Genomic DNA, 19,120 nt, shown 5'->3' with positions numbered 1-19,120 from the left:
TCCTCTCTGTATATTTGATTTTCCAGTTAAAAAAAAAGTAAATGAAGAGAAAAAGGGTGGGCAGGGAAACCCCTGGCAGAGATCAAGAAACACTGTTTTCTTGCTCTCCTCTTCCTTGATTTTAACTCTTGCTTTCAACAACCAACACATCTGAGTACACTCTGGATAATGCTACATAGAGACAGGAGTGTATCTCTGAAATTAAATAAGCCTCCGGGAAGACCTGGTGACTTCAATGTGGTTATCTGACATTTTCCTAATGAGGAGGACTGCCTTCAGCTGATTCATGGGCAATAAACAGCTGTAACAGGATTACCACCAATGAAGCCTCTCCGATATAATCTATTTACAAGATGCAGCAAATTCTGCACTGAAAGGAAATTCATATTATAAATATGTATGTTGAAAAAGATAGGGAGAGCAAGCACTGCAATGAAGTGGGTTAACCTGCTGCTCATATCGCATATTAAAGTGCTTGTTTGAGTCCTAGCTATTCTGTTTCTCATCTAGCTCCCTGTAAAAGTGCCTAGGGAAGTACTAGCTGATGGTTAAAGTACTTGAGTTCCAGACACCCACATGGGAGACTTGCATGGAGTTCCCGGTTCCTGACTTTAGCTGAGCCCGGCCCCTAGCCGTTGTAGTCATTTGAGAAATCACCCAGTGGATATAAAATATCTCCGTATGTGTGTGTGTGTGTGTGTGTGTGTGTGTGTGTGTGTGTGTGTGTGTGTGTGTGTGTGTGTGTGTGTGTGTGATGCTGCTTTTAAAAAATCCTCTGCATGCAGTGCCAGTATGGGAAAGCAGTGGAGGATGGTCCTAGGCCTTGTGTCCCTACATTCAGGTGGGAGACTCGGAAGAGACTCCTGGTTCCTGGATTTGGACTGACCCAGCTCTGACCACTGTGGCCATTAGGTGAGTAAACCAGTAGATTGAAGATCTCTCTCTGTAACTCTTCAAAGTAAAAAATAAATGAATTTTTTTTAACTTCAAAAAAGAAAACATTCTAGATCAATAATCTAATTTCACATCTTAAGGGACTAGAAAACCAAAGTTAGCAGAAGGAAATAAATGTTACAGCAAGAGACAAATAAAATAGTGAATAGAAGAGAAAAATCAATGACACAAGCATTTGTTTCTTTTTTCTATGTTTTTGTGTTTTTTTTTTTTTTTAAAGCATTTTGTTTCTTTGAATAGAACAACAAAATTGACAAAGCTTTAACCATACTGTCTCAGGGGAAAGATCAAATTGTTAAGTTAAAATTATAAAAGAAACTGGGACACTACTTTAGATTGTGCAGAAATAATTAAATGCAAATGCTATGAACAACTGTATACCAGCACACTGAAAATATAGATGAAGAAGTTACTAAGAAACAAATGACCAAAATTGAATCATGAAGAGACAGAAAATCTGAATCGATGTACAGCTAGAATTGGGATTCTATTTAACCAGCAATAAACATATCTAAACAGGCAGCACTGATGGCATAGCAGGTAAGGTGCTGCCTCTAATGTTGGTATACCATATTGGAGTGCCACTTTAGTCCTGGCTGCTCCACTGGCAATCCAGTTCCCTATGGATGTGTCCGGGAAAGCAGCTGAAGATGGTGCAAGTTCCTTGGCCCCTAGCACCCATCTGGAGGAGCTGATGTAGCTCTGACTTCCTAACTTCACCTCCCAACTCTCATCATTGCAGTCCTAGGGGAGTGAACCAACAGGTGGAAGATCTCTCTCTCTCTCTGTTTCTCCCTCTTTCTCTAGATCACTTTGCCTTTCAAATCATAAAATTTTCTTTTGCAAAAAAGAAAAGTCCTGGTTGAGACAGTTTCACTGATGAATTCTTCCAAACACTTATAGAAATAATAGAATCATATGAAAGCATTATACTCTATGGTCAAGTGGAATTTATTTGTGGAATGTCAAGGTGATTAAAAATAATTCAAATCAGTTAATGTAATACAACACATTAACTTAATAAAGGAGATAAGATGGTTAACTCAACTGATGATGCAAATTTGACAGAATTTAATACACTTTCACTATTTAAAAAAAGTAACATTCTACAAAGAAGAAATGGAAGAAAACTACCTCAGGGCCAGCACTGCGGCATATGAGTGAACTGCCAGCTGTAATATCAGCATTCATATGGGTGCCAGTTCAAATTCCAGCTGCTCTACATCCACTATTGGGTCATCCTGTATGTTTTCTCAGGTGTGTTTGCAGGGAGTTGGAGTGGAAGAAGAGCAGTTGGGACTCAAATTGGTGCTCATATGAGATGCCTGTGTTTCAGGCAGCAAGTTTAACCAGCTGTGCTACAACACCAGTCTTTATCTCTCTCTCTCTTTTTATTTGAAATCAGAGTTACAGAGAGAGGAGAAGAGTCAGGAAGAGATCTTACATCCCCTGGTTCACTCCTCCCAGAAATGGCCGCAACAGCTGCAGCTAGACCAGTTCAAACCTAGGAGTTTCTTCTAGGTCTCTAATGTGGATGCAGGGACCCAAGGACTTGGGCCAGCCTCTATTGTTCTCCTAGACTATTAGCAGGGAGATGCGTAAGAAGTGGAATGGCCAAGACTCAAAGTGACACTCATATGGGATGCCAACACACACTGGCCCCTCTACCTCAATTTTTAAAGCATGCTAGATATGTAGCCACTAGAATAAAATGTGTAATATGCAGATTCCAAATATGTGTTCACAGAACAATATGCATAGTATAAGTATGCCCATGAATTAATAAGATAGTAAGTCAAATTCTAGCAATGAATGTTTGGCCTAGTGCAAACACAATCCATATATTGGAGTGCCTGTGCTCATGTTCTGACTCCATTCTTTATTTCAGGTTCCTGTTAAGGCACACTGATTTAGCAGGTAACAGCTCAAGTAAATGGGTCTCTGTCAGTCACACAGGAGACCTGGATTCAGTTCCAGGTTCCCGGATTCAGATGGCCTATCTCTGGCTGTTATGAACATTTCAGGATGAACTAGATAGTATCTATGCATGTGTGCGTGTATTTGCCTTTAAAAATTAATTTTAAAAAGACTCACATTTCAAAAAAACTAAAGCATCTGAAAAAAAAACCGTTTAAAAAACTAATCTTACCATATAGTTTCTTCTTCTTTTTTAAGATTTACATATTTATCTAAAATATAGAGGAATAAGCAACAGAGAAAGAAATATCCTCTACTCATTGGTTCACTTCCCAAAAGGTTGCAACAGCTAGGACTAGTCCAGGCTGAAGCCAGCAGCCAAGAGATCCTTTGGGGTCCCCCATGTGTGTACCAGAGGCCCAACTATGTGGGTCATCCTCTTCTGCTCTCCCAGGTACAACAACAGAGAGCTGGATCAGAAGTGGAGCATTCAGGACCCAATGCAGCATCCACATGGGATGTCGCATGGTCCAACTGCTTCACCGCAACACCAGCCCCACAATGCAGTTTCAATTAACATTTTAAACAACATATTTTTGTAGAACAAGCTAATTCTAAATTTTAGATGAAAATACAAAGGGCTAAAAATAGGACATTCTAGAAGAAAAACAAGGTGAAGGTATTTGACCTGCTGTGTTAAGACATAAAATTACTCTTAAGATAATGAGCTCATTAAGGCATTGTAAATATGATAGTACAAGGAATAACAATTGAGTAAGACAGGCAGCCTAAAACTAGATCTGCATGTATATTACAGTCAATTTACAATAAAAATGGTATTAAATAATAATGGAGATAATACATTGCTTTTCAAAACAGCTAAAAAAATTGAAACTGTTACTTTCCAAAATCATATACAATATAAATTCCAGATCTATATTTAGAACTTAAAATAACAAAGATTTGAGAAGTGACATGGTCATTATTACTCATATATTTGTTTTCTTACACAGAAGACCACAGAAAATGATGTTTAAACATCATTTAGTTTAGTGTGGTTAACTAAACTAAAACAATGATGGTTGACTCCTCTGGGTTGCCAATCCTAAACTAGCCATATCCCCTTACTGGTCCCCACACTAGCTCCCTGCTTTGAAGACCCACCTCAAACCACTCTAACATCTGCCTTTGTGATCTCTACCAAAACCGTGTTAAGTTGCTGTTGAATCAAACCTTGCTACAGTAGTTGTAATAAATGCTTCTTTGGTGAAGTTTCTCAGTGGTCTTTGTAGAAGTTAAGTGACAATCCTTATCTTGAAATTAAAAAAATCTTTATATATAAAATTATATTTCTGAAACTAGATCCAAAATTAAATCAACAAAAAAGAGAAAGTAGACAGAAGTATATAATAAATTACTTATGTTAGGTATTGGTATATGGAATCCATTAGATTATGATGCCTGTTTTTGTTTTAGGTTCTCTGTAACAAGAACTTATTTTTCTATTTGTAGTCAGTCTCATGAGATGATGTTCATTAATGTCATAGTAAAGGCATACTGTGTGACTGTGACTATCGGGCTTATATTTAGAGTATTTTCATCACTATAACAAATTATCTAAGACAAGCTACTTATGAAGGTAGAGGTTTCTTTTAGCTCAGTTTTAGAGCTTCACAGACCACAATCAACCAGGCTACCACCCTGGTTTGGCATTTGTTGATTGTGCTGTTCTTGCTGGCAGAGTCCTGAGGCAGCATACAAGAGTTCAGAGCTGTGGGTGAGCGATGAGTCACACGACAGCCAGAAAACCGAGAGGGTGGCTTGGTCCAGCTGACGCGTATATATCCCATCATCTCATGGAAGCTGCTATTTGAGGGCATGACTATAATGACCTAAGGATCTCCCCAAAATCTCACAAACACTATAACTGAGTTATATTTCTACCCTCTTCATATCATTAATTTATGACTTTGAGTCTACATGAGTTTTGGAGCCAAATCCTGTTAAAACTGTAGTCCTAACTCACTAAAACTCATATTCTCATACAACATAAACTCATTCCATTCCAAATAGACTCAAAGTCTTGACTCAGTCCTTAATTTCTTTTTTATAAAGGTTTACTTTTTAGAAAAATGTTATTGGAAAGTCAGATATACAGAAAGGAGGAGAGACAGAGAGGAAGATCTTCTGTCAATTAATTTACTCTTCAAGTGGCTGCAATGGCTGGAGCTGTGCCAACCCGAAGCCAGGAGTAAGGAGCCTCCTCCATGTCTCCCACGTGTTACAGGGTCCCAAGGTTTTGGGCGGTCCTTGATAGCTTCAGGCCACAAGCAGGGAGCTGAGTGGGAAGTAAGACTGCCAGACACGAACCAGCATCCATATGGGAGCCTGGCATGTGCAAGGCGAGGACTTTAGCTGCTAGGCTACCACGCCAGGACCTCCATCATTTAATTCTAAAGTCCAAAGTTTAACATTTCATCTGACTCCAATCTATAAAAACCCAACTCATATATTTCCACAATATGGTGGGACAGGCACTGAGTATACATTTCCATACCAAAGCAATTAACACACAGACTGGACTAACTGAACCAAAGCAAGACCAAAAGTGAATAGGGTAAGCATTAAACCCTAAGACCCCTTGTCCAGCATCCTGGGAACAAGTGTGGCAGGTGCAATCCTGGCTCAGGGGCTTTGCTGGTCACAGTACATGCTTTGGTTCTCGGAGGTTATAGCCCTGACTCCACAGGGAATCACCTGGTGAGAACTCTGTGGTAGCTTTAAACCCACATATCTCCCTGGCTTTGCTTTAGTGGATGCTCTGCTGTGGCTCCCTTCTCTGACAGGTCTCTGCCTCAGCTGCCAGATTTTCTGAGGTATCTCGGAAGTCCAGCTGGAGCACCTGGTGATCTCTACCCACATGGCTTCTCTTGGAGGCTGCCACACTGACATCTGAAGCTCACATGCTGACACCTGTTTTTGGCAGCTCCACTGTGACTTCATTTCTACAGACTGACTAGCCATTACCCCAGAGGAGTTCCACACAAGGGCTCCAATTCTGTGGGCCACTTCATAAACTTTCCTTTGAAATTTTAGTGGAGGTTACCATGATCTGTCACAGCTTGCATTGTGCATGCCCCAAAAGCCAGCATCATACCATCAAGGTCTGCTACCGGCATGAGTTGCATCCACACCTGCTTGAAACATGGCTACTGCTCTGTAGTTCTTTACTGCCTGAACATGGTGCTCTTGGGTAAGCTTGCTCAAAGTACCCTGAGAGGTCATTAAATAGTGGTGTCCCTGTGATCCTGGGCCAGGAAAGGTAGCCTTAAGATTCCTGAGATGCCCCTCAGGCTTTTCCTCATTGGCTGACTTGCCAATAAGCACCTGGTTCTCTTTTTAACCTGTACTAATGTCATTCTAAGAACTTTCTCCACTGCATACTTGAGTTCCAAATCCTTTCTTTTCTTTTTCTTTGGAAAGACTATAAAATTCTCAAATTCTTCCATTCTGCTTCATTTGTTCTTGATTCTATTAATAGCAATTAATGGCAGCCATGGTGGAGTTTGAACACTCTGCTGCCTTAAAATCGTGTCTTCCAAACTAGTTCATCATTTCTAAGCTCAGCTTTCCACAAAATGACCACGGCAACACAGTGCACTCAGTTTGTTTTTTTCCCCACAGCATAGAAGTGAGGCATTCTGTCCAGTTTCCAACAGAATCCATATTTCCATCTGATATCAGTATGGCCTTTCCCATCCACACTTGCATCAGCCTCTTGTTCTTCTCAGTCCTCACCAGAATCACTCAGCACACTCTATTTACAGCATTCTAGGCTTTCCTCAGCACACCCCTTCAACCTTTTCCAATCTTTCTTGAGAAACCAACTCCAAAGGAGTCTTGACAACTATGAGCAAAAGTTATACTGATAATACCACTACTTGGCACCAATTTTCTGCATGTCAGCTTTTTGCTTTGTTTTGTTCCTGCAAGCTACTTATAAAGGAGGGAGCCTTATTTCAAAACTCATGGTTTTGGAGGTTCACATTCAATACTGGTGAGCCCAATGGTTCAGCACTGATGATCATGTTCTTGCTGGTACAGTCCTCAGGTGGTACATCACAAGGCAAGAGGAAGCATGCAGCATGAGCGGAGGAAGGATCACATGCAAGCCAGGAAGTTGACAGAGAAGGGACAATCCAGCCTTTTATAACTAACTTGGTGAGAACCACCTCCCAAGGACCTCCCACCAAGCCTACCTTCTAAACCATCAGTGGATTAAGTTTCCATCTTCTTAGTACCATTAACTTGACATTGAGGTTTAAATGTTAACATGAGTTCTGGACCCAAATCTTGCAGCTAGATGGCATCTAGCAAAACATAAATTATGCTGGGTTTTGCATTACGGCAACTGATAAAATAATTAGAATAAAAGAACTAGAATGGTTATAGACTTAACCAATTATTTTTAAAGTCCTTCCATAATACTGCTAATGTAGAATTACTAAGTGTACATGTAATTAACTTAAGTCTGACAATTAAATATTGGTTATACCAAACAACAAAAAAGAACAGAGTATATTTTTAAGGTCTTGCAATTTACTTATTTTGAGTGACATTGTGTAGAAGTGAACTCAATGTTTAGTTGTGCTTAACATGTGCTCTCTCCTCCATTCAATGGTATAAAAATGAAGTTGTTGCTTCTTCCCTAGAATCCTGGAGCTTGAAACTGGTGAACGTTAGGATCCCCCCTACACCCAGAGCAATACTCAGTTTGAGGTTTTGAATAGCTTCTCATATAAGTTGATTTTTCTGTGCATTTGTATTGAGGAGGATCCAGCTCAGGCTGATGTCCTGGGAACCAATGGGGTTCTCGCTTAAATCCTGAGAGGAAAAAATGAGAAGCCAAAAAAACACAAGTTTTAGTTAGGAATTCCTTTTTATTTCTGAGGGTAATAAGAGACAGTGAGTCCTCTCAACACTGAAAAAAAGCGGGGAGGGGCGGCAAAATGATATACCGGTTTAAGGCACCACTTATAGAACACCAGCATTAAGTACTGGCTACTGTTCTTCTGATCCAGCTCCCTCCTATTGTATCAGGCCGGGAAAGTAGAGGAAAATGGTTCAAGTATAGGGGCCGCTGTACCTGTATGGCAAACCTGGAAGCAGCTCCTGGCACCTGGTTTTAGCTTCGCCCATCCCCAGCTACTCATCAAGGAAGTGAACCAATAGGTAGAATCTCTCTCACTCTCTCTCTGTACCTCTTTCAAATTAGTAAATAGATCTTATTTTTAAAAAAAAATACAAAATTGAGAAAAGGGAGAAATGGTTCATTCATTAACTGGCCAGGTTTACTTTTGGTTCTTGCATCAGGTACCAAATGAGGTTTTGAGAATATAAAAGATAAGAATAATTCGAGGGCCAGCATGATGGCTCAACCGACTAATCATCTGCCTGCAAGTGCTGTATGCAATAAAAGTGCTGGTTCAATGGCCTGGCTGCTCCACTTCCCATCCAGCTTCCTGGTGAGGCCTGGGAAAGCAGTGGAAGACAGTCCAAAGCCTTGGGACTGTGTACCCATGTGTCAAGACCTGGAGGGGGCCCCGATTCCTAGCTTTAGATTTGTTTAGTTCTGGCCAATGGATGGAAGATCTCTCTCTCTGTCTTTTCTTCTCTCTGTAAATCTGTCTTTCAATAAAAACAAATAAATCTTAAAAAAAAAGAATGGTCTGCTTACTGTGAGTTGAGAGTGGCATATGATTGTTGTAGCTTGCATCATATGTTGTTTCAAAATAGTGTCCAAACTGAAAAAGAAAAATTAATAGATTTAGAGTCTAGAAGTATCCAGTTAACATTGGGAAATAAGGACAATATGAAATGAATTCTGAATGGGATAGATTTTAGATGGACTAGATCTCAACATGTCATTAGTCTAAATCCTACTTTCACAACCTTTTTTTAGGGGAAATCTGTCAGAACAATTCAGACAAAAAAAAAAACCAATCTAATATGCAAGAAAAGAGGCTAGCTTGAGTCAGAATACATTACATATTTCTGTAGATTAATAGAAAACATCCAAACAGAAGCAAGATAAAAGGAATATTTTGGTATCTTTCAGATAATCTAATCCTATCCAACTTGATATTAAATGAGATAGGCAGTCCAGGTGAGGATAGATCCCTGAATAGGAGACTAAGTCTCAACCCTGGAAGTTAGTAGATTCCTGCCTCTCAAGTGATTACAGGCATCTCATATGCTGACAGAAGAGAACAGAATGAAAATAAAACTACCTGGGAAGGCAAGGGTTTGGGTTGTACAATATTCTTCAGATCGTATCTTTCCTGGTTCCAGTTGCCCATCAGAGTACGATTTGAATAGGAATTCTCATTAGTGGTGCATCTCCACCCATACTGGGAAAACTTGGACATGTTGTTCCAATCTGTCCACACTTCACCGTGGCCGTCTGCATAAATGATGCTGCCATAATGTGGGTTTGCAAGAAAATAGGCAAGGGTCTGTCTCTAGGAAAAACCAAGAATAGAAAAAGCTTATTGTACAAATCAGGGAACCAAAACAAAAGGCACATCTTTCTACTCTTTGCTTTACACAACCAGGTGTAAATCAGCATTTTCTTTTCTTTTTTTTTTTTTAAAGATTTATTTTTATTATTTTTTCATTGGAAAGGCAGATATACAGAGAGGAGAGACAGAGAGGAAGATCTTCCGTCCGATGATTCACTCCCCAAGTGAGCACAACGGCCAATGCTATGCCGATCCGAAGCCAGGAAACTCTTCCAGGTCTCCCACGCGGGTGCAGGGTCCCAAAGCTTTGGGCCGTCCTCGACTGCTTTCCCGGGCCACAGGCAGGAAGCTGGAAGGGAAGCGGGGCTGCCGGGATTAGAACCGGCGCCCATATGGGATCCCGGGGGCGTTCAAGGCGAGGACCTTAACCACTGCGCCACCGCACTGGGCCCAATCAGCATTTTCAATCTACTTGTTGTGGTCTGTTTCCATGTTTCTGGGCCTATGAACCCACTCTCCTATCCTTTTTTTTTTTTTTTTTTAATTATTACATTTCATTTTGTGACACAGTTTCATAGGCTCTGGGATTCCCCCAACCTCTCCCCGTGCGCTACCCCCATGGTGGATTCCTCCACCTTGTTGCAATATTACAGTTCAAATCCAGTCCAGATTCTTTCATTGCAGGCATATACCAAGCATAGAGTCCAGCATCATATTGTCCAGATAAATTCAACGGTTTTTTGGGGAGACCATCTCTGGTCTGAAGGCTGAGTTGGAAGAATATCATTCTGACCAATTAAAACCCCCAACATAACATCAACAACAATTTACAACATTATGGAATTAATTGACATGGCACTGAGTAACCAATATGTTAAAAAAATACAGGTTCTTAACCACATCCTGTGACTACTTCATTGTCATTTCAATTTTAGTTTATAAACAACCAGTTTCCACACACTTTAATATTGCTATAGGGAACTATTCAGCTGTCTCGTGCCTATTTTCAATTTAGTATTTAGCAGTTTATAGTTTTGAAGCATAGTTTTTACTGAACTTGGCAGATTTTAGTGTAGTCCAAACTGGCTTATAACTCTAACAAGGCATATATCAACAGTTGGGATGCAGAACAGTTCTAGGAGGGGTGTGCAGAGCAATCTCCAATGCCCTAGTGGGGAATAACTTATCTTTGTGTCCTACCTAGTAAGGTATATGTACTTACCTATCCTTTTAATCGGAAGGAATGAATGACTATACAGAAGAAATGCTTACCCTAGCCCCTCCAAAAGACAGGAAAACTTTGAATATTTATCATACTAGATTCAGAATTAACTAAGTGTTTAGCTAACTTTGACATGTATGAGTTCAGGAACTCAAGGTATTGCTATAGTGAAACACGAAAAAATGAGAGTTGAATAACTAGTTATATATTACAAGAAATGATCAATAAATAATTTCCTTCTTTCTAGGTCCCAACTCAAATAATGCCTTCCCTAAACTTAAATTCTCTTGCCTCTATCTAATGCAGAACCTTGTTTTCAATCTTTCATGGTATTTGTAACTCTTGATCACTGTTAGAGTTCTTGAAATACACACTGTATTTTCTCTGAAGAACTGGATGCCTCTTCAGGGCAGGATCTTATTTATTCATTATTGAACTCTGTCCCTCTCCTCTGCCTGCCCTCTCAGTCAATACGGCTTTTCCTACACCAAATAATCAATATACGAGTTTCTTTTTTTTGAGTAACTAATCAAAAGCTACCCTCCCCCTTACACACACACACACACACACACACACACACAACAAAAGTTAAATCTGGGCTATTGGCTTTAAAGCCAGGCAATACCTTCCCTGAAGGACAGTAACTTGATCCTGAGTAGGTTGACTTGTTTGAGGCTATCCTAGGAGAGCGACACAAATCCCTTCCAAGCTGTTCCATGTTCCTTAAAGATGTCATCCAACCTGACTTTCCCAGTCTTCTGAGCAAAGAAAGACTCTAGAGTACTCATATCACCAAGGCCACATGGCTATGACTGGAGAATTACAAAATGCTCTCCTTCCCACAGAGTTATAGACAATAATGTAGCTGTAAAGGGTGGCATGTCAGCTAACTGCCCCATACCACCTGCCTTTGTGAACATCTCTGTGCACTGATGTCACCAAACAGCATGATGACTGGGTGTAGCTAGTCTCACAAAGTTCAACACGCCTGGAACTCAGACTGAAGACCCAGGGGGCATTGTCCTCCCCCGCACCCCCCCCCCAGCTGTCCCTGGGATTCAGCTCCCTGCTATTGGTATCCACACTCCCTCCAACTATATTCCAGCCAGATCCCATGCTGATTTTCCCATCATGCCTTTGCAAGTATTGTTCCTTTGCTCCTCTTAACCCGGGTAGGTGTACTTGCCTCTCCTTGGCTTTAGCTCAGGATTCATTGCATTCGGGGACTCTTCCCACCTCAGTCAGGTTCCCCTTCTACGTGCCCCACAGCAAGCACCCCACTGCCACAGAAGCTCCTCTTTTGGTTTGGTGTATTCTCCACCATTCTGTAGGCCACACCGTCTTCATTTCATGAATCTACCCACGATCACGGGTGGTACAGCACTCAACGTATCTCGAATAACAGAAAGTAGGAGATAAAAGCACCTGGAGACACTGGGAGCAGAAGAGGCAGTGGGAGGCGGCCATTTCGTCAAACACGAAGGCGATTCCTGCGTCAGGAACACGCAGGATCCAGCCCAACTTAGCGGCCTCGTCCCGCTCTTTTCCACAGAACTCGCCTCACCGCTGTGCGCCTGGGAGTGCTTGTGACCTCATGCACGTGTGACGAAATTGCTCAGCGATCTGGGATACAGCGCATCTTTTGTCGTGGAGGTGTGAGCGTGAGGAAACCCGCAGACTGGTCCTTCGCTTTTCCACTCATGCTTTACAGTTGTAGGAGTGGCTCACTAGTTCGTCAAGACAACCAGGGCATAAACATGCGTCATCCAACAGTGACGAGAAACGGGGCGGACAGAGACCTCCCCGAAGGAAGTGACGCAAAAAGCCAGTGCACAGCGCAAGTGAGTGGAGGCTATGGCGCCCCGGCGCCTCCTGTTGGTTGGGGAAGGGAATTTCTCCTTCGCCGCGGCTCTGAGCGAAGTTCTGGATTCGGACTCTTGTCTAACGGCCACCTGCCTCCAGCGCCCGGCCGACCTGGCCCAGGACCCGGTGGCCCAGGAGAATCTGCAGCGCCTGCGCCTGCGAGGTTAGTGGGATCAGCCTCTAACGCGAAGCCCCGCCCAGCCGCCGGCGCCTCCCACCTTAGGATGGGTGGGCGTGTGGGAATGTGCCTCTGCTGGGATTGTCTGGGTCGTCCTACTCGGAGCAGGTCGGCTGTGTGTCTGCAGCTCCTGAGGTGTGTCTGCAGCTCCTGAGGTGTGTCTGCACCTCCACGTCTCACGTATTTTAAACCCACCCCCAACTGTCTTCGCCAGGTGCTGAGATACGTTTCGGTGTGGACTGCACCCAGCTGGCAGATGCGTTTGAACCGCACCATAGGGGGTTTGATAGAATTTTTTTTAACTTTCCTCACTGTGGACGCAAAGCTGGAGTAGCTAAGAACAGGCAACTGCTGGCCAAGTTTTTCCAGAGGTGAGGAATGGAGGAAAATCTCACAAGTAAAATGTTTAAGCTGTCCCTAACACAGGTGCTACAGTCCAACATATTAGAAAGGTAAGGTAGACATGTGTGAGCTATTGTGTTACACTTGGGATGACAGCTGTAGAGGAACCCTCCATGGGAAAGGCATGATCCTAAATGTTAAGGTAATGTGCTCTTGGGTCTGCAAAGGAAGGATCTTTTATTTTTTAATAGTGCAATATACTCAAAGCTGGTATAGTTGGCTAAAGGCATGAACTTTGGAGCCACACTTCCTGGATTCAGCTCCTGGTGTACCACTTACCTAATCCTTATCTGCTTCTATTTTCTCATCTATAAATTGAGGCTGTTAAAATAGTAACTGCTTCATGGAATTATTAGAACAATGTTTCACCCTACTGTACTAAAATACATGATGCTATTGGCGATGCCTCATGGGTCAAAATTGTTAAACACTTCACTGAAGTGGTACTTTAAACTAGTGTTTGAAGTGTTTATTTTTAAAATTTTACTTGAAAGGCAGAATGATACAGAGCTGTTTCTCCCATTAGCTGATTTATTTGTTGAATTCCCGCAGCATCTGGGCCTGGGTGAGAAGTCAGTCCCATCTCCTCCGTGGTGACAGGGACCCAACCACTTCAGCTGTCACCTGCTGCTCCCTAGCAGGAGGCTGAAATTAAGAGCAGAGCCAGGACTTGAATCTGGGCACTCCAGGAGGCAGAGTGGATGGTCTGCTAGGCCAAACACTTCCCTAAAATATAGATCTGTAATTGCCAGGAGGACAGTGAAAAGAACTTGTTAAAAGGGGAGAAACAGCTCAAGAAGTAAAAGCCCGAAAAGGAACTTGACAGTTACCGGCCTTTCTGTGATGAGTGAGATAGAAGCTGACCCTTGGTTGAATATTTAGTTTATATTACTTACTTTTAACTAGTTTCTATGCATGTTTGAGGTCTAGCAGACCTTTTTTTTTTTTTTTTTTTTTTTTTTTTTTTTTTATCTTAGGAAGTTTATTCCAGCGGGGCAGGAATAGGGGAAGGGGAAGGAGGGGGAAGGGAGGTAAGAAGGAGGAGAGGGAGAGCAGGGGAGAGGAACCAAGGAGAGAGCAAGAGCAAGAGCAAGAGAGAGAGAGAGAACCGAGTGGGGCAGGAACAGGGGAAGGGGAGGGAAGGGAGGAAGAGCAGGGGAGAGGAACCAAGGAGAGGAAGAGAGAGAGCAAAAAGGTCTAGCAGACCTTTGAAAACAGGTGCAAATTGAATTTGAGTAATTTCCTAAGCTAAGCCTTGTGTGTGTTGCTACCTCCTGTGATTAAGTTGTTCTTGATGAACAGCTGGTGTTTTCCCCCTTATTAGCTGTGCAGATGTCCTTGCAGAGGATGGAGAAGTTCATGTGGCACTGTGTAGAGGACAAGGTGGAACTCCTGCTGATAAGCCCCAGAGAGAATGGCACAACAGTTGGCAAGTAGTTGCCATGGCAGCTCTGGGGGGCTTCATTTTAAGTGATGTGCATCCCTTTAGCTGTGAGGCCGTGCCAGGATACAGGTGTACTGGATATAGGTAAGTAATACAAGAGAAAGCAGCCTTACTTATCATCCCTTTCACTAAAGACTAAAAAAAAAAAAAGGCAAAAAAACCTCGTAAGTTGACTTTCCCCTTGCCATTTTTCTGATTCAATTACTAGAAATATTTGCTTTCTTCAATAACTATAGACTTCACATTGTTTACTGTTTTGCCAGGAGTCAAGATAGGTCCTTTCATGTGGAAGGTGCTTTGAGCCATGTCTTCACCTGGAGCTTACCATTTGAAAGCTCTCAATCCAGAATGTTTAGGATCAAATTGGGTGACCAGTGGTTTTCCTTTCTAGAACCGGAAGCACTTGTTGGAAAGTTGAGCAGGTAACTGGTTATTTACTTACTTATTTTGGGGAAATGATTTTTTTAATAACAGATAAGACATGTATATTGAATGGATTGTAGCTAGATTGTTAGTGTCATTTCTGTGTGAATATTCTTCATCTGACCTCTTTAAAATAAAACACTGTCATATTTTCTTCTATATAGTAGATCTAGTATCAGAGTACTGAAAAACAGACTGAGTTCTTGGTAGATCTCCTTCAGAGTGAAGTTAGGATACTTTTGTTCTATATATTTATTTGCATGTTTCATTCTATCTGTGCTGTAATTATCATTTTAAGTTTGTCAAGTTATTTTTCTATGTGTTTAAACAGGGATTTCCTGGAAGCACCTTCCAGTCATCCTGTCAGAACTGTAAATGAGATCCTCCTTGCTGCATTGGGCAAAGCTTTCCCTCTAAAAAGACTCAAGTGTTCCTCCCTGCTGCTGACACAGGAGCATCCGAGCGTTCTCCCTTCCTGGAAGTGGGATGATGCATCAGCTGCCTTTGGGATCCATCTCCATGAAGAGCACTCATCTGCTCTGTCCCAGAATGGTGGGACAACCCGAGATATGGAGGACTTTGTTATGTCATTTTCAGAACTAAGATTTCCCAAGAGTCCTGAAAGAGATGGTGAGAAAGAAGTTCCTGAAGCAGTCTGTGGTCAGGCCAAGTTCTGCCTTAGACCTTCTCTTCTAGTTCACGCTCTGGCTGCCATCCAAGCACCAGACTTCATCCCCGGTTTTCTGCATACCCTCAGCGGACCTGTCTTTCGGAAATGTCGCATTTTGCCTTTCACGATGCCAGCATTTCACGAGACCTTATTTATATATGGGATTAATCCAAATGCAGAGGATGGCTGCTTGCAGTCACTGCTGGATCTCCTGAAGGACACTGTAGATAACCTTCTGGCGCGGGCACGGCTGGAGGGTTCTGAGCGGAGCCATTCAGTGGAGTTTGTCCGCCAGCCAAATGGGACAGATTATAGGATTTGTGTGAAGTCTCATGATTTTGGTTCATATTGTGCCAAGGATCTGACTATTGGGGCTGTCACCACATCTGCAATAACAAGCATTCTACCTAAAGACCAGTGTTTTGTGTTTGTGTCTGTCAACCTGGACTTATTAGCCATGCTTGTGTGGGGTATCTCTGATTGGAGGATGCTGTGGACCTTTGATGACCGTTTTCTGAACAATTTTGTACCCGGGAAAATAGAATCCTTTAAAAGTTATTCTCTGTATCCTCCATGCTATGTGCATGATATTAGTTTTTGGTTGGATGAGGAGAAAGGATTTGATGAGCTGGAGTTTCACACTGTGGCCCGAGCAGTGTCCAAGGACACTGTCATATCCATAGAGTTCCTTAATCGTTTTCAGCATCCAGAGACTGACCAAGTCAGTCTCTGCTACAGGCTGACCTACCAAGCCTGTGATAAGGCCCTCACCCAGAAGCAGGCAGCAGCAATGCAGTTGCGATTTAGGAAGGAGATTGAACGCCAGCTACACGTTCTACCTCGGTAGTTCTTTCGACAGCATGAGCATGGTCCTTCATGAGAGTGAACGTGGATGCAGAAGACCAGTGTGCAACTTGTTGTCCTATCTGGACTGTGTCTTTGTGAGCTCTTTGAATCTGTCATAACAACTGTTGACTAATGATACCTGTGACTGTCACTTAAACTTACCAACTGCAATGCGTTTTTTGATTTTCAGTCATGCAGTATATATTTGTCTTGAGTAATGACTAAGAAAACAGCATTTTATACATGAGATGCTCTGTTGAAGAGGCAGTGGAATTAAATATCTCACCAAAAATTGATAAATGTTTTCCATGCTATCAGTTCCTTTTCCCTTAACTCAGTGATTCATCCTTCTAAGTCAACGTATGACGATGGTTTTGGAGTCAGATAGACCATCACTTATTAGCACAGAACTGGACCATCATTATTGTAGGTGTTGTGATAGCATCATAAAATGATTCTGTGGTTGAATATTATTATTAAAGTCATGCAACTAGTAAGGGTAAGAGTCAGAGTTAACATTTGGCTCTGTCTTGACTCCAACTCCAGTTCTTTCTGCCACTTTGTTACTTTCTTTTTCCTTAGTCTTCTAAAAAAGAGAATAGAAGCAGGACCCAGCTGAAGTGAATGTTTGACTTGGTAACCAGGCCCGTGTGTGAGAATTGAGCAGCGCAATCAGTCCCCATTTCCAATACTTGAAGATTTGCAGTATGAAGCCATAACCTTCGGGGATCCTGTCAAGTTCTGTACAACCCCTCTGGACTGGTTTCCATTACTGCTACAGAATGGGATGGGACTCTGCGGTGAGTGTAAGCGTGTCAGAATTCCCTGAGGGACCCTGAGAGTTCCAGGTGCTGGTGAAAAGAATGCCAGGATGAAATCAGGAGTTTCTCCTGATCTGCTCGAAGCAGACAGACCCCTGAGCATTGCAGTACAGTCCTGGTTTGGAATATGGCTCCACCCTTTACTAGTTGCCACCCATGTCTCAGCTTCAAGGACATAGTACACAATATATAGTGTCCACCACAGTGCTGCCTCAGCAGGGGCAGTGACTGATGTCTGAGTTTTCAGATTTCATTAGTCTTAGTCTACAGGTAGACTGAAGTAGGTTCTCTCTGTCACTCCTCAAACCACAGAAAGGATAAGGAGGTAAATGAACACTTTGTCGGAACTCGCCCTTAGGCAGAGAGCGGAGTATCTGCCCATCTTACTTTGCAGAGTTAACCACTTTGTGCCTTCACTTAAAGGGGGAGCTGAAGGGTAGTTTGGAGGCTGCCAAAGCGTGAGGGGAGAGTTGGAGGGAGGGAGAGAAGAATGCCGGGGATTGAATATGGGTGGGACGGATGGCTACGATAGTGGGGAGAAATAAAGTTTCAGGTTAGAGGACTTGCCCCCAGCTGGCCCCATTACTCCTGAATTTTGCATTTTCTGCGCATGTCAAGGTCTTTTGTCCCTCGGCGGACGCCGTTTGCCAACCAAAGCCGTGTCTCCGCGCTCGCCCACTACGTAGGGTGCCGGGTTGTATCCTCTTCTCTACCCCTGCCATGGCGAGCCGAGGGGTTCGGCAGCGCTTGAAGGGCGGTGGTGGCGGTGGCGGCGGTGGTGGTGGCGGTGCTGGCGGCGTCCCGGCGACGGCGGAGAAGCTGCGGAACCCGCGGTGCAGCCGAGAGGCCGGCAGCGCGGAGACCCGGAGCGAGTACGTGGACGGGCACTGGCACGGCGGGGGCGTGTCCGGGCGGCGGGGGGCGGCGGGGGGCGGCGGGGGGGCGGGGGGCGGCGGGGGGCGGCGGGGGGCGGCGGGGGGCGGCGGGGGGCGGCGGGGGGCGCTGTCTTCGGGGCGCTGCCCCGGCCGCCCTTCCTGCCCCGCCGGGGGCGCGGGCCCGGTGTCCGAGCGTTCGACCTTCGCCCCGCCTTAGGGCCCTTCTCCCTCTCCCCCGTCCGTCCCTTCTCACGCGCGAGGAAACCTCGGGCTGCGGGTCCGCGCGGCGTGGGCTGGCTTGGTGTTGGGGTTGGCGAGGAGCAGGGCGTACCTTTCAGGATGTTTTCTCAAGCTTCTTTCATTCTCTCAGAAGTCTGACCCTGGCCTCCTCCAGGTGTACAGGCAGCTGCAGCCTTCTCTCCCCAAGCCCACAACACCTAGGTGTCCACACAGGACTGGGAGGTTAGGTGCCTTGGACGTATTGGGCCAATGTTCATTGGAACATATGGAGGCAAGTTTGAATAAAGCCAGGGGGAACTGCTGGCCTTGTTAAAAGGAGAACGAGCTTTAGGGCCTTCACGTGAGCGAGTGGCTGGCTGGAGGAGAAGTCGGGTCAGCTGTGACGATGGGAAGTGCCCGAGAAGCCGGACCGGCAGAGGGGTGAAAATGAGCCTCGCTCTGTGTCTGGGGTCAGTCGTCGAGGCTAGCAGGTTCTTCCTGACTTGTATCTTTGCTTCTGAGCAGGTCATCTGGAAGCAAGGCAGGCCAAGTCTGGGCCCCCGAGGGATCTACGGCTTTCAAGTGTCTGCTGTCTGCCCGGCTGTGCGCTGCTCTTCTGAGCAACATTTCTGACTGCGATGAAACCTTCAACTACTGGGAACCCGTAGGTGATTTCTTTAGTTTTCTTATTTTTCCTGCTAGGGACTTAGTACCAATCAAAATTCACAGTAAATGAGTATGACTGCTGGTAAAGTGACTGCTTTC

At 43.8% G+C, this 19,120-nt stretch overlaps 3 protein-coding genes across 9 annotated transcripts in view; 2 read left to right on the top strand and 1 right to left on the bottom strand.

Annotated features, from left to right (window-relative positions):
• Positions 1–5,252: 5,252 nt before the first annotated feature.
• On the bottom strand, positions 5,253–12,422 carry CUNH11orf1 (chromosome unknown C11orf1 homolog). Of its 3 annotated transcripts, none has more exons than XM_040976927.1 (4): positions 12,040–12,417; positions 9,162–9,392; positions 8,609–8,675; positions 5,253–7,755 (listed from the first exon to the last, which is right to left on the bottom strand). In XM_040976927.1, exons 1-4 carry the CDS (start codon positions 12,079–12,081, stop codon positions 7,580–7,582), a joined length of 516 nt encoding a protein of 171 aa, XP_040832861.1. In that variant the 5' UTR covers positions 12,082–12,417; the 3' UTR covers positions 5,253–7,579. The 3 variants fall into 3 exon arrangements, with proteins under 3 accessions (XP_040832861.1, XP_040832860.1, XP_040832862.1); XM_040976926.1 differs by lacking the exon at positions 12,040–12,417 and adding an exon at positions 11,240–11,783; XM_040976928.1 differs by lacking the exon at positions 8,609–8,675 and having other exon boundaries at positions 12,040–12,422.
• A 46-nt stretch (positions 12,423–12,468) lies between these two features.
• FDXACB1 (ferredoxin-fold anticodon binding domain containing 1) lies at positions 12,469–16,849 on the top strand. The gene is made up of 5 exons (XM_040977252.1): positions 12,469–12,640; positions 12,870–13,026; positions 14,382–14,585; positions 14,765–14,923; positions 15,256–16,849. Exons 1-5 carry the CDS (start codon positions 12,469–12,471, stop codon positions 16,439–16,441), a joined length of 1,878 nt encoding a protein of 625 aa, XP_040833186.1. The 3' UTR covers positions 16,442–16,849.
• A 1,094-nt stretch (positions 16,850–17,943) lies between these two features.
• The window catches only part of ALG9 (ALG9 alpha-1,2-mannosyltransferase), a 94,344-nt gene continuing 93,167 nt past the window's right edge, over positions 17,944–19,120 (top strand). For 3 of the 5 annotated variants that reach the window (XM_040976924.1, XM_040976921.1, XM_040976920.1), the window contains exons 1-2: positions 17,945–18,133; positions 18,881–19,019. In XM_040976924.1, the coding sequence (XP_040832858.1) occupies positions 17,982–18,133; positions 18,881–19,019 (291 nt within the window). In that variant the 5' untranslated portion in view covers positions 17,945–17,981. Of the gene's footprint in view, positions 18,134–18,880; positions 19,020–19,120 lie in introns of all 5 variants that reach the window. The other 2 variants (XM_040976922.1, XM_040976923.1) reach the window with 2 other exon arrangements.

The sequence above is a fragment of the Ochotona curzoniae genome, unplaced genomic scaffold (assembly GCF_017591425.1).
Source record: "Ochotona curzoniae isolate NIBS_2020 unplaced genomic scaffold, NIBS_Ocur_1.0 contig_2723, whole genome shotgun sequence".
NCBI classification, from domain to species: domain Eukaryota; kingdom Metazoa; phylum Chordata; class Mammalia; order Lagomorpha; family Ochotonidae; genus Ochotona; species Ochotona curzoniae.
Note: the sequence above shows the minus strand (reverse complement) of the source record. Positions and strands in the feature narration are given on the sequence as shown.

Coding starts and splice junctions, on each gene's coding strand:
- FDXACB1 (XM_040977252.1), top strand. CDS start 12,469: ATGGCGCCCCGGCGCCTCCTGTTGGTTGGGGAAGGGAATTTCTCCTTC. Junction 12,641..12,869: donor GCAGCGCCTGCGCCTGCGAG/GTTAGTGGGATC, acceptor TGTCTTCGCCAG/GTGCTGAGATACGTTTCGGT. Junction 14,924..15,255: donor CTTGTTGGAAAGTTGAGCAG/GTAACTGGTTAT, acceptor GTGTTTAAACAG/GGATTTCCTGGAAGCACCTT.
- CUNH11orf1 (XM_040976926.1), bottom strand. CDS start 11,350: ATGACATCTTTAAGGAACATGGAACAGCTTGGAAGGGATTTGTGTCGC. Junction 9,393..11,239: donor GTTACTGTCCTTCAGGGAAG/GTATTGCCTGGC, acceptor GGTTTTTCCTAG/AGACAGACCCTTGCCTATTT. Junction 7,756..8,608: donor TATGCCACTCTCAACTCACA/GTAAGCAGACCA, acceptor TTTTCCTCTCAG/GATTTAAGCGAGAACCCCAT.